Raw genomic sequence first — 14,587 nt, 5'->3', positions numbered from 1 at the left:
ATATCCAGTTGTTCCAGTATCGTTTGTTTGTTGAAAGGACTATTCTTTCCCCCCATTAAATGGTCTTGGCACCCTTGTTGGAAATCAATTGACCATAAATGTAAGAGTTTATTTCTGGACTCTCAATTCTATTCCATTTATATACACATTTATCCTTATGCTAGTACTACTCAGTTTTGATTACTGCACTTTGTAGTAAGTTCTGAAATAGGGAAGGGTGAGTCCTCCAACTTGGTTCTTCTTTTTCAAGATTGTTTTGACTGTTTTGGGTCCCTTCGCATCTTCATACAAATTTTAGGACTGGTTTGTTAATTTCACACACACAAAAAAAAAACCCAGCCGAGATTTCGATAGGCATTGTGTTGAATCTGTAGATCAATGTGGGGAGTACTGCCATCTTAACAATATCAAGTCTTCCAGTCAATGAACACAGGATGTCTTTCCATTTGATTAGGTTTTATTTAATATCTTTCAATGATGTTTTATAGTTTTCAGCATGCAAGCCTTGCACTTCTTTTGTTAAATTTATTCCTAATATTTTATTCTTTTAGATGCCATTGCAAATGGAATTATTTTCTTAATTTCATTTTCAGATTGTTCATTGCTAAGTGTATAGAAATTCAGTTGCTTTTTGTATACTGACCTTGTATCCTGCAACCTTGTTTATTAGTTCTAATAGGTTGTTTTTAGTGAATCTTTACAATTTTCTATATATAAGGTCTTGTCATCTATGACTGGAAATATATTTACTTTTTTGTTTCCAATCCAAATGCTTTTATTTATTTTTCTTGCCTAATTTTCCTGGCTAGAACCACCAGTACTATGTTAAATTGAAGTGGCAAGAGAGGACATTTTCCTCTTGTTCCTAATCTTGGGGGAAAATATCCAGTCTTTCACCATTAAATGTGATGTTAGCTTTGTGGTTTTCATAACTTTACCAGGTTGAGGAAATCCCCTTCTATTCCCAGTTTGTTAAGTGTTTTTGTCATGAAAACATTTTTATCAAATGCGTTTTCTATATCCATTGAGATGATCTCTGGTTTAAGTTCATTTTTAATTAAAGAAAATCATACTACATTCTCTTTATAAAAAAATGTGTTCAGTGTCGCCGGGTGCAGTGGCTCACGCCTGTAATCCCAGCACTTTGGGAGGCCGAGGCGGGTGGATCAGCTGAGGTCAGGAGTTTGAGACCAGCTTGGCCAACATGGTGAAACCCCCCGTCTCTACTAAAAATACAAAAATTAGCTGAATGTGGTGGCATGCGCCTGTAATCCCACCTACTCGGGAGGCTGAGGCAGGACAATTGCTTGAACCTGGGAGGTGGAGGTTGCAGTGAGCTGAGATCATGCCACTGCACTCCAGCCTGGGTGACAAGAGCAAAATTCCGTCTCAAAAAAAAAAAAAACAACAAAAACAAACAAAAAAGTGTTCAGTATACATAAGGCTAGAGTCTTCCTAGTTCTTTCCCAACCACCCCAAGGTACTCGCTGTTGTCAGATTGCTGTTTCTTTTAGCTAATTTCCTATCCATGTGTGTGCATGTGCTCAAAATATACAATATGCTTTAACAAAAAATGGCATAATAGTGTCAAATTAAATTCGGCCTAAACCTGCCTCCATGGATCATGAACTGCAATCTATGAGTACATTCTTGTAACAAGTAGCTGAGTCTCAGCCAATCACAGCAGACAAGCTTCAGTCGATTGCAGGCTGCCAACTGATGAGACCACGTCCATATAAGGCAATGCCAAGCTGTAACCAATCAAGCTGTTTCTGGATGTCATTTCCACTTTCTGTCTATAAATAAGGCCTGCCTAGGTTGCTGGGTAGAACTCTCTGAACCTCTCTCCTGCTTCCGAGTGCTGCCCAATTCATGAATTGTTCTTTGCTCAAATAACTTCTGCGAAATTTGTCTAAAGTTTTTCTTTTAACAATGGATGTATGCTGTTTCCTCTCCCTGGAATGCCCTCTTGGTCCCAGCTGACATACCAGTGCCCACTTCCTCTTTAAGACTGAGGAAGTGCCTCTTTTCCGTGGTGCCTTCTAAGGTCATCCATACATCAGACATCTTTTCCTTCTAGTGATGGCTCAAAATTGTTCCCCCTTTTGTAGCCCCCTTTGGTTATGATTTTAACAGGGGAGGTGTTTAGATTTGAACAGCCTGAATTTTCATACAGTATACACTGATAGCCCCCAAACATCTTTTTAGCTATAAACACATTTATAGCTATTGTGTGATGATGGTGCTACAGCCACAGTTAAATTTTGAGCCACTTTGACATCGTTTTGTATGGCAGCATTTGTTGGTATGATAAGTGGAATTCAGCTGCTTTGTTGGTATGATAAGTGGAATTACAGACTGCTTTTCATACTGTGTTCATATCAGTAAGAATGAATCCCAAAGCTCCTTGTGTGTGGGAGGATGAGGGTGGCTGGAATCTTACCATGGAAGAATCAGGGATGAACAGTTCCCCTTTTACTGTTATTACTGGTTACATACTGGGCTTCTGGGTATGAGTTCATTTGAAATAAACAGCACACACCTGTTTCAAGGACGGGCTTGAAAATGACTATTTTATTGCACTTAGCTCTTACCTTTTCTTTATTGAGACAGAGTCTCACTCTGTCACCAAGCCTGGAATGCAGTGGCACAATCTTGGCTGACTGCAACCTCCACCTCCTAGGTTGAAGCTATTCTCATGCTTCAGCCTCCCAAGTAGCTGGGATTACTGGCATGCGCCACCATGCCCAGCTAGTTTTTATATTTTTAGTAGAGACAGGATTTCGCCATGTTGGCCAGGCTGGTTTCAAACTCCTGACCTCAAGTGATCCGCCTGCCTTGGCCTCCCAAAATGCTGGGATTACAGGTGTGAGCCACCACTCACAGTCTGCTCTTAACATTTCATAAAAGTAGAAAAGTAAAATTGCTGATTCTAGTGTAACAAGTATAAGTCTCACAAATCAAAGATGGAATTCCAGTAGCATCTGAACAGCAGGAATATTTTGCCTTGGTTAGACATCCCTGGATGTAAGCTAACCTTCTGGTGTTCAATGAAGAAAAAAGACCACATTTATAAAATATGTATGAAATAGTGAAAACCTACATTATAAAAAACTATGTCTAAATCACAGGGAATAATAGGGGTTTCTGTAACAGGGTTTTTTTTTGTTGTTTTTTTTTTTTACTCTTTGGGCATAGACTGCTCCTTTAATGTGCAAATATGTTATTTAACTTTCACACTTCCCTTTAGCCCTGGTTTCTGGAATGTACCATGCACAAAAGGAGTGGAATAACTGGACAATATTGACTCATACAGTAAGCTCTTGTGTTCAGGGACAGTTCCACTAATGGGCATGTAGCAAATATTTGTTGATTAATTGTAGCTTGTTAGGATTAATCCAACTTCTTAATTGATAGCTGTTTGCTGGTGTGTTTATCAGAGTCTCTTTTTCCTACACCAGCTGTGTATGGAGTATGAAAAGCTTTTGGTCTCTATGGAAATCCACTGGGACCTTTCCCTCTGGCGGTGTTTGCCACAGCTGATGTTAAATGTAAGCTCATTCCACGATATATGATGCTCAGATTTGGGGTAAGTCATCTTGCTACCTAGAATGGGAGCTTTATTTAACACTGATACACTAATTGCCAAATAATTGGAGAGGTTGTATACTTTTTGGAATGAGATACACATGCTACTCTCATATGTATTTGGTGAGAACTTCTTACACTATATCCTTCCTGAAGGGCCACATGACAATATTATCAGGAGTTTTTTTTTTTCTGGTTTTTTTTTTTTTTTTTTTTTTTTTGAGACAGGGTCTTGCTTTGTCACCCAGGTTTGAGTACAGTGGCACAATCCTATCTCACTGCAGCCTTGACCCCTTTGGCTCAAGTGACCCTCCTGCCTCAGCCTCCCAAGTAGCTGGGATTACAGATGCCCACCACTGCACCTGGCTCATTTTTGTATTTTTTTGCAGAGACAGGGTCTCACTATGTTGCCCAGGCTGGTCTCTAACTCCCGCCTCAAGAGATCCTCCTTCCTTGTCCCTCCAAAGTGTTGAGATTACAGGCATGAGTCATCCTGCCCAGCCAGGATCAGGAGCTTTAAAAAAAGCTAACCTTTTCATCTAGAAATTCCACTTCTAGGGTTTTCCTATATAAATGACCAGATGAACGTGCAAAAATGACTGAACGAAGGTGTCTATTATAGCATTTATTACAATAATAAAAAATATTGTAAATAACCTCAAAGTCTCAAATAGAAAAATGGTTAAAAAAGACAGGTTATAAAGGCAAAGGCTATTTTCTATGTTAAGTGTTTATATGTCACTATGTGAATTCAGATTTTTAAAGTTTGAAGTTTTATACCAAAATGTTAACAATAATTATCTTTTGGTGATGGAGCTATCAGTGACTCAAAAAATTTTTATTTCTTTTATCCGACTTACCTGAATTTTCTAATTTGTTTTCTAAAATGACAATGTAGTTTTCTCTGTATATATCAATACAGGCCAGTCAACCCAACTTTAAAAGGTGAAGAGAGTACTTTCAATAACTACAAAATAAGTTTTGGTAAAAATTACTTGTTTTTTTTTTTTTTTTTTTTTTTTGGAAACAGGGTGTATCTCTGTCTCCCAGGCTGGAGTGCAATGGCACAATCTCCACTTACTGAAACCTCTGCCTCCTGGGCTCAAGCCATCCTCCCACCTCAGCCTCCCAAGAGCAGCTAGACTACAGATGTGCACCACACAGGCTAAGTTTTGTATTTTTTTTCTTTTTTTTTTTTTTTCTTTTTGGCAGATATGAGGTTTCGTCATGTTGCCCAGGATGGTCTTGAACTCCTGGGTTCAAGTGATCCTCCCACGTTGGCCTCCCCAAAGTTCTGGGATTACAGCCATGAGCTACTATGCCCAGCCAGTTTCGGTCAAAATTCTAAATCACTCTTTAAGACCCATTTACAGAGAATCCTATTTCTGAGGTCTGGATGTTAGCTATAATATCCTGTTCCTAACTCATCTAAGGTTTCCCCTGGACCCTCCTCCTCACAAAAGTTCCCTGTTAAATCAAATACCACAGTTGCATATGATTCTTACCAAATAGGCTCTCCAGAAGGATTGAATGTAGAGGGCCGCTTCCTCTTCTGTCAGCAGGAGGGAGAGTGGGATTGGCGGCCGTGGGCTGAAAAGCAATAAAATGGTCATATGCCCATGAGAATCCAGTCCTTCAGCCTTGGCATTGTCTTTGACAACATAATGACCTCTCTGATTAAGTGCTTCATCCATCCCCTTTCTTAGCAGGCAACAGTGTCATTTTAGATAGAAAAGTGTAAGCTTGAGCTGGCGTTTATTATTTTAAAATCTGGGAAGGATTAAAAAAAAAAAAAACAGTGTAATCTTAAATCATTGTTAGCCTATTCTTCTTTTGAAGGACTCAGGCTGCTATACTTGCATTTTAGTCCTGAAGGTGCAACATACATGTTACTGACATGAGACTGTTTGGATACAATGCAAGAGACAGAGGAGCAGCTGCCTTTATGTACTGCAGTATGACCGAGACATAATAAAGAGCTCTTTCTCCAACTTTCCATTGAAATTAAGGACTACAGTTCATCTCTTTCCTGAAAGGAACACTGGAATTTATCTCTGATTAGTGTGCATTCCAGGTTAATGTGGCTTAAATTCAAGCACATTTTAAGTTCTGTAACAACAGAAACATCAGGGGTTTGGTGTAGGTCTTGCTGCTCACCACACAGAATGCCAATCACTGAGCTGATGAGTATTACCAGGGAAGAAGACTCTAATCTTAATCGAGTGCTACAGTCAGGAGGAGATGGGATCAATCCTAAATCCACCTCCCAAATGGACAAAAACTAGGGGTTTATACAGCAGGGAAGAAATGTGACAATGTGTAAGGAAACAAGAACTACAGAGGAGCTAGGAAGCAATCATGATGAATGAGGGCTCTGGCATCTCATTGTCTAGATGTGGTGATCTGATGAGTTTCAGTTCTTTGATACCGCCTTTTTTTTTTTTTTTTTTTTTTTTTTTTTTTTTGAGAGGCCTGGGGGTCCTTCCCTGAGGAAGGAACTCAGATAAATTAAGTTTTAAGCTTTAAGACCGGAGGGGTCAATTTCTATGTTTATCCGAAAACAACAACAACAACAACAACAAAAACTATGGGACGACTGGGTTGGTTTCACTGCTTCATCTTAATAAGAAATAAAATATCTCAAGTGCTGGATCAGTTGACAGTGTCTGCTCTTGTGGGATTTTTCATATTATAGGATTTTTTTAAAAAATCAAAGATACCACATTAAAAAATTAAGACTACTCATTTTTTCCCCCTAAAAGTTTAACAGAGGCACTAACAGATGACAAGGACTTACAAATCTGTCTTAATTCAGATTCTTTATGTTTCCCCCAAAGCAAAACATAGCTGCCTCTGAAAAGCAAAGGCCAAGACAGTTCAGATATAAAAGAAAGAAACCCTCAAAGGACGTGGATCACATGGAGGCTGCTTCCAGTATAGCATCCCCAGAAATGACTTTGCAAGTAAGGGACTCCCAAGTGCCCTGGCCTCAAAACTATCCCAAATAACAGCTAGAGCTTACAGTAACTCATGGCACAGACAGGTTGACTAACCTACCCAAGGTCACACAGCTTGTAGGTGCCTAGTCAGGATCTGGGCCCAGACCTCTACAATCCCAAAGCCCAAGCATCCCTTACCATGGAGTGCTGACACATCAGGCCTCAACTGGGCAAACAAATGCAGATGCCTGGCCTGCCACAGACTGCAAAGCTAACTGGCAACAGTGCATGATTCTCCAGGACCCAAGGGTTTTATTTCCCTCCAAAAACTCTGACTTAAAAAAAGAAAAAGAAAAGCTTGATGTAGTATATTTGTTTGAGTGAATGAATGCTCTTTTGAATTATTCCAGAACCAAAGAAATCAAAGCCACAAAGAACATAGAAGTTATCAGCACTATTTCTAGTGAGTGCAGAGCTGTTGCCAGGCTCTGGTTTTCTGGCTGGACAGGTCCTTTTTAAGAGACCAAGTAAAGGTGATTCTTCCATTTCTTCCTCCCTCCCTCTCTGCCTCCCTCCCTGCCTCCCTCCCTCCCTTCCTTCCTCTTTCTTTCTCTCTCTTTCTTTCTTCTTTTCTCCCTTCCTTCCTCTCTCTCTCTCTCTCTCTTTCTTTCTTTCTTTCTTTCTGATGAAGTCTTACTCTGTCCCCCAGGCTAGAGTACAGTGGCATGATCTTGGCTCACTGCAACCTCTGCCTCCTGGGTTCAAGCAATCCTCCTGCCTCAGTATCCTGAATAGTGGGACTACAGGAGCTCGCCACAATACCCGGTTGATTTTTGTATTTTTGGGTAGAGATAGGGTTTCACTGTGTTGGCCAGGTTGGTCTCGAACTCCTGACCTCAGGTGATCTGCCCACCTCTGCCTCCCAAAGTGCTGGGATTACAGGCATGAGCCATCATGCGCAGTCTCTTTTACATTTCTTAAGTAAATTTTCTTAAAATTGTACAGACAGCGTCTTGCTATGTGTTCTCCAACTCTTGGCCTCAAGCAATCCTCCCACCTCGGCCTCCCAAAGCACTGGGATTACAGGCATGAGCCACCAGCCCAGCCTGGGCTCCCTCTTTTCCACATTAAATGTCTCTCCTCATCCAATGTCCTGATTCTCTATATCTCAGTTCTGTGACACCAACAAATCACATCCCTGAAGTAATTTCCCTTCACTAGTTAAAATTCAACAGCTTCTAGAGAGACCCTGGTGTTTATAAGGAGACCTTGGTGTGTTGGCAGTGAATTCATGGGAATGATGCTCTAATGCATTCTCACTGGCTGATATTTACTGAGAACTTTCTGGATCCCCTCCCAGCAGCCTTGCTCCTCATGCTCCAGCCCTGCGGGCGTCACTGGTGGAGGGTCGTGACTGCAAGTTGTCCAGGTCCTTGGCATTTTGAACAAAGAATTGTACAAAATGCCCAAGAAAGCAAAGAAAGAATGAAGCAACAAAACAACGAAAGCAGGGATTTATTGAAAATGAAAGTACGAAAGTACAAAAGTACACTCCACAGTGTGGGAGCGGGCCCAAACAGCGGCTCAAGGGCCCGGATACATAATTTCTTGGGTCCAAATACCCCCTAGAAGTTTCCCATTGGCCACTTCATGCTCACCTCATGTAAATGAAGTAAGTGGTAGCCAGCAATCAGTCTGATTGGTTGTAAAAAGCGGCCAACCAGAGGCTGAAGCGAAGTAACAAAATTATACTTCTATGCAAACAAAGACTCGGCCCGCAATCAGTCTGACTGGTTGTGGACAGCCAATTTCCCATCTGCTGCGCAGAAAATTTTGGGAGTTGAAAAGCGAGGAGCCTCTGGTCCTTTTGCTACTTAGGCATGGAAAGTTAGGGTTTTCCTTTCAATTTAGTCCTAGGATGTGAGACAGCCTTAGGTTCCCTGCCTCCAGGCCCTATTCTCCTGCCTCACTGGCCCCTTGGCAGCTCCTCAAGTGTGTGGTGCTTCTCCCACCTCAGGGCCTTTGCTAAGCTGCTTTCCTCTGCCTCCAGTATCCCCCTACTCCTAGCCAGAAGCACCCTGTACAGAGGTCCTCGTTGTTCTCTGCTCAAGGGCAGCCAGCTGATCGGCCAGAGGGTGCTAAAACCCAGCACATGCTCTGCTCCTGGCTGTGTGGCCACATCTGCCCTAAGGTGAGGATACCTTTTCCTAATTTGCTCAAATGCACCTTGGGGCTGGTGCGAGGCCTGACACCTCTTTTTCTTGGTTCCCTCTTATTCCTGCTTCTGATCTCCATTCAAATGTTATTGAGGCAGGGCGCTGTGGCTCATGGGCCTGTAATCCCAGCACTTTGGAAGGCCAAGGACGGTGGATCACCTGAGGTCAGGAGTTCGAGACCAGTCCGGCCAACATGGTGAAACCCCATCTCTACTAAAAGTACAAAACTTAGCCAGCTGTGGTGGTGTGTGCCTTTAATCCCAGCTACTCGGGAAGGTGAGGCAAGACAATCGTTTGAACCTGGGAGGCAGAGGTTGCAGTGAGCCAAGATCGTGCCACTATACTCCAGCCTGGGCAACAGAGCAAGACTCCATCTCAAAAACAAAAAAAAGTAATTGAAAAATGTCCTTTGATTACATCAGGGCCCAAGGAAGCTTCCTGTAATTTTCCTTCCTGGTCCTTGGCCCAATTTGGAGATAGAAGTTCTTGTAATTACCTAATCAATGCTTGAATCTTCTATTGGTCTGAAAGCTCCACAAGGGTAGACATGGGTCCTGTGTTTGCTCCTCTTGGTGTCCCCGGCATGTAGGACAATGTCTGGCACATAGTAGGCACACTCAACAAATACTTGTGGAATGAGTAGTTGCCTCTGTGCCCAGCTGTGTGTTAAGCACTTTCTACACATGATTTTGTTAAATCCACATAACATGAAGAATGAGTTGTTATCCTTTGTTTAGAGTTGAAACAACTGAGGCATAGAGGGGTAAAGGGACTCTGTGTTCAAGGTCATTGAGCGTTTCCAGCTGAGAATGCAAACTGCCCAGGAAACAGTGGCCCAGAGAGAAGACAGGGCCAGCTCACAAGGTCAGTAGCATAGAAGTCAGGGTCTAGCAGCAGCTGAGTGTTAAGGAGAAGAAAACACAATCACTTGCTTCAAAGAAAAAAAAAATGGGGGCAGGGAGGGTGGAGAATCATAGAAAACGCCCTCTTTGTTGAACTTTACAGTAATAACTTGGCAGATATTCATTTATCTGAACCTCCACAGGGAAATCCTATGTCAGGAAGGCTAAACAGAGTAGAATTTGTCACTTGTATTGGAGGGGAGATTTGATAGTGCCTTTCTGGTCAGCAGCAATTTTCCTGCTTTAAGTATGTTTTTCACAACTGATGTCATGAAATCCTCAAAGTAACAGTATTCCTGTTTCGGAATAGCAGCAGGAAAACAGAACTGCAAATCTCAGAACACAACGGGTGAGCCCAAACAAAGGGCTTTCACCAGTAATGAAACCCTGAACTACTTTGCATCACAACGACATCTCCAAAAAGCAAAATGAGATTTCTAATAGGCCTTTAAGCAGTAATAAGAGGCCACCTTTAGTGACATCCCTGCTTTCATAGCTAGATAATGGGGCGCTGTCTAGCTCCCAAACCAAGAATAAGTATGAGAAAGCCATGGTAAATCAGGCCAAATAAAAAGGACTTACTCTTCGAAGAGTAGTCCTGGGAATTATCAATCATTTCGGCGGGCCAGCTTGAAGGGAGAGAAGCCACGCCAGGCCCTTTCCTCTCTCTTGGAATCAGTGCAACTGGCTTAAAGTCAAATAAAAATAAAGAGGCGACTGCTCATCACCAGGGAACTAGGGAGGGGAGAGATGAACACGTCAATCACAGAAGGAGGCAGCTGAGGCCTTAAAGTGCTTAAATCAGACATCCCCAAAGCAGACGTTTTTGCATGTTCAGACGGGCACGACAGGACTGCTGGGTATGTTTCCAAGGAGAATTGTTTTACTAGTAATGCTCATTTGTCATGTCCTCCTCCTTTTTTCCTCAAATGTGAATACATTTGAACCGTAAGAATCAATGCTGGCCAGGCGCAGTGGCTCCCGCCTGTAATCCCACCCAGTACTTTGGGAGGCTGAGGTGGGTGGATCACCTGAGGTCAGGAGTTCCAGACCAGCCTGGCCAACATGGTGAAACTCCGTCTCTACTAAAAACACAAAAATCAGCCGGGCATGGTGGCGGGCGCCTGTAACCCCAGCTACTCAGGAGGCTGAGGCAGGAGAATCGCTTGAACCCAGGAGGTGGAGGTTGCAGTGAGCCAAGATCGCACCACTGCACTCCAGTCTGTGTGAAACAGTGAGACTCTGTCTCACACACACACAAAAAAAAGAATAAATGCTATAATTCCGAGAAGGAATAAAAATTTATTTTTCTGATTGTGTTGTGTATATATAAATGTATGTGCACATGTGTGCGCGTATACATGCTTCTTTCCCCTTTTTCAGATGCAAAGTAAAAGCTCTGCAGGACATGAAGATACAGCATGCTAACAAAATACATAATGAGAAAATCTGAGACGTTAGTCTTCATCAATTTCTTCATCCAGTTCAAAGACAATTAAAGAGGTGCCATCAAAAATCACATTTAATCAGAATAAAGAAGAAAGGAAGAAAGCTTGCTTGAGATTGAAAATGAAATTTTGGAATCAAAATTCTATCCACTTTTCTTTCTCTCTTTCTCTTTTCTTTTTTTGACAGGGTCTTGCTCTGTCACCCAGGCTGCAGTGTAGTGGCATGATCATAGCTCACTGCAGCCTCAAATTCCTAGGCTCAAGCCATCCTCCCACCTCAGCCTCCTAAACAGCAGAGATTACAAATACCACCATTCCCAGCTAATTTTTTTTTTTTTTGTATTTTTGTAGAGACAGTGTCTCACTGTGTTGTCCAGGTTGGTCTCGAACTCCTGGGCTCAAGTGATCCTCCCACCTTGGCCTCCCAAAGTGCTGGATTACAGGCAAGAGCCACTGTGCCCGTGCTCTCCATTTTTCTTTTCTCTCTCTTTTTTTTTTTTTTTTTTTTTTTTTTTTTTGAGACGGAGTCTCTGTTGCCCAGGCTGGAGTGCAATGGTACGATCTCAGCTCACTGCAACCTCCGCCTCCCAGGTTCAAGCGATTCTCCTGCCTCAGCCTCCTGAGTAGCTGGGATTCTAGGCATGCACCACCATGCCCAGCTAATTTTTGTATTTTTAGTAGAGATGGGGTTTCACCATGTTGGTGAGGCTGGTCTCGAACTGCTGACCTCGTGATCTGCCCACCTCAGCGTCCCAAAGTGCTGGGATTACAGGCGTGAGCCACCGCGTCCGGTCTTCCACTTTTCATTAACTTAGAGATTAAGTTTTTTTCTTGGAACATGAAAGCACAACCCAGATGTAAAGCCATTTACAAAGATGGCACATGCTCTAAATCAATCATCATGAAGTTTTGCAATTCACTAGTATTTGATAATGGCCACTTGTCACAGTCAGCAAGAGACCTTACCCAGTCCTCGCCTTCCATCCTAACTGGCTTACCAAATGCCCTATATTGAGGCATCACATTTTTTTTTTTTTTTTTTTGACGGAGTCTTGCTCTGTTGCCCAGGCTGGAGTACAGTGGCACGATCTCGGCTCACTGCATCCTCCACTGCCCAGGTTCAAGTAATTCTCCTTCCTCAGCCTCCCGAGTAGCTGGAATTACAGGCGCCTGCCACCACACCCGGCTAATTTTTGTATTTTTAGTAGAAATGGGGTTTCACCATACTGGCCAGGCTGGTTTCAAATTCCTGACCTCAAGTGATCCACCCACCTCAGCTTCCCAAGGTGCGGGGATTACAGGCGTGAGCCACCAGACCTGGCCAAGGCATCACATTCTTGACTTATAAACTTAAAATATTTCTAAAAAGTACAACAGAGGTTATCTGGAATGGTAATCCCCGACCATATGGTGACTAGCCGTTAGGACGGAATCTCATAGGATTCTTTCAATTCCAGCCTTCTGTGAACACACAAATAGCTCCAAAACCTGTGGAACATTACTCTCTGTAGCCTTAAAGCATATTTAGAAATCATGGTTACCAGGATATGATGTTGCTTTGGCCCCTTCACTAATCTCCACCCTGGGAGATCAACAAGCGGTTATTACCCCAGCATCAGGCTGAATCATCCTCCTACTTACACACAGAGCTGAGTCCCATTTTACCAACTCCATCATTGAAGCTGCATACGTGTCCAGATAACAGAACTTACCAAGCAGCAAAGTGCAAGACCATGTGCTCCCATGTGGGTTTCAGATATAACCATTTTTTTAAAAAACCAAGGCTGTGATACTTGGTATTTCTTGATAAAATACGCCCAGATTATGGTGTTATTTAACATCTTTGTAACTGATTACACATTTTCTCTAGTGTGACTAAATGAAAAGTTTAAGGAGACCCACCTACTCCCCGGTCTCCCTCCCCTGGATTTAAAGTGTGGGCCCAGGCATGGGGGATGTTCAGAAGGGCAGACCACCTCCCTCCCCACCCTTTTCAAACCTCTCACAGGGGATCTTCACCTTTTCTGTGTCACGGATCCCTTTCCACTTTGGCGGTTTGGATTCCTTCTCACAATAATGTTTTTAACAACATAAAAGTAAATACATAGGATTACGGCAAACCAATTATATTGAAATAAAGGTATCAAAATATTAAAATAAGAGCTGGTGATACAGTAATATATGTGCTTCTAAATTATGCAGTAAATAACAAGAGCTAATAGCAGGCCAGTTAACTACTGTAATTTGAAAGGTGTGACAAGTGTAAATGGTATTTCTTGATTTCTGCAACAACTGTAATGTGACATGAGAATGTCTGTGGTTGCTGTCAGGGACAAACTCACAGATACTATGGAAACTACTGAGGTTTGTTGCCCACATTCATACTTAAAGGAGATGCTGCACTTAAGTGAGAGATTAGTGAAAATAAAGAGAGAATTTATTGCCCCTTCCAAGTTCTGGGACCCCTGAATCATAGACAGTTAGTTGTGGCTGGAGCTGGGGAAGGATGGGTTTTATATCCAGTCGGAGACTGAAGACTAAGGATTTAAAAGTAAACAGGATGGGGCAGGTGCAGTGGCTCATGCCTATAATCCCAGCACTTAGAGATGCCAAGGAGGGAGGATGGCTTGAGGTAAGAAGTTCAAGACCAGCCAGGGCAATCCTGTCTCTATAAAAAATATAATAAATTTTTGGCCAGGCACAGTGGCTCACGCTTGTAATCCCAACACTTTGGGAGGCGGAAGCGGGCAGATCACTTGAGGTCAGGAGTTCGAGACCAGCCTGGCCAACATAGTGAAACCTTATCTCTACTAAAAATACAAAAATTAGCCAGGTGAGGTGGCGCATGCCTATAGTCCCAGCTACTTGGGAGACTGAGGCAGGAGAATCACGTGAACCTGGGAGGCAGAGGTTGCTGCGAGCCGAGAGCGCACCACTGCACTCCAGCCTGGATGACAGAGCAAGACTCCACCTCAAATAAATAAATAAATAAATAAAATTTTAAAAAATACTTGTGATTTAAAAAAATAACCAAGAGGCTGGGCGCGGTGGCTCACACCTGTAATCCCAGCACTTTGGGATGCCGAGGCAGGCGGATCACAAGGTCAGGAGATCGAGACCATCCTGGCTAACACGGTGAAACCCCATCTCTACTAAAAATACAAAAAATCAGCCGGGCATGGTGGTGTGCGCCTGTAGTCCCAACTACTTGGAGGCTGAGGCAGGAGAATGGTGTGAACCTGGGAGGCAGAGCTTGCAGTGAGCCAAGATCGCGCCACTGCACTCCAGCCTGGGCGACAAAGCGAGACTCCATCAAAAAAACCAAAAAACCAAAAAAACAAAACAAAACAAAAAACAAAACCAAGATAAATCCTAATGGTGAAATGAGACGATCTAAAAAGAGAGAGTGACCAGAAAGTTATGAAATTTGGCCCAAAATTATTAAAGAGCTGCTATCCAGATGGCAGACGGAGTCAATGTAATATAGTGTGGTG

At 42.7% G+C, this 14,587-nt stretch overlaps 1 protein-coding gene across 11 annotated transcripts in view; it reads right to left on the bottom strand.

The window, feature by feature from the left end:
* Window positions 1–14,587, bottom strand: part of IQCK (IQ motif containing K) — a 138,711-nt gene that overhangs the window by 62,802 nt on the left and 61,322 nt on the right. For 7 of the 11 annotated variants that reach the window (XR_012429318.1, XR_010583863.2, XR_012429319.1 and 4 more), the window contains one exon: window positions 5,094–5,178. The exons of the other annotated variants lie outside the window; for them this stretch is intronic. Coding sequence is in view for 4 of the 7 variants with exons in the window: in XM_005591379.4 (XP_005591436.1) it covers window positions 5,094–5,178 (85 nt within the window). In the remaining 3 variants the exon portion in view is untranslated. The remainder of the gene's footprint in view (window positions 1–5,093; window positions 5,179–14,587) is intronic. 11 annotated transcript variants of the gene reach the window in all.

This window comes from Macaca fascicularis, chromosome 20, assembly GCF_037993035.2.
Source record: "Macaca fascicularis isolate 582-1 chromosome 20, T2T-MFA8v1.1".
NCBI classification, from domain to species: domain Eukaryota; kingdom Metazoa; phylum Chordata; class Mammalia; order Primates; family Cercopithecidae; genus Macaca; species Macaca fascicularis.
Note: the sequence above shows the minus strand (reverse complement) of the source record. Positions and strands in the feature narration are given on the sequence as shown.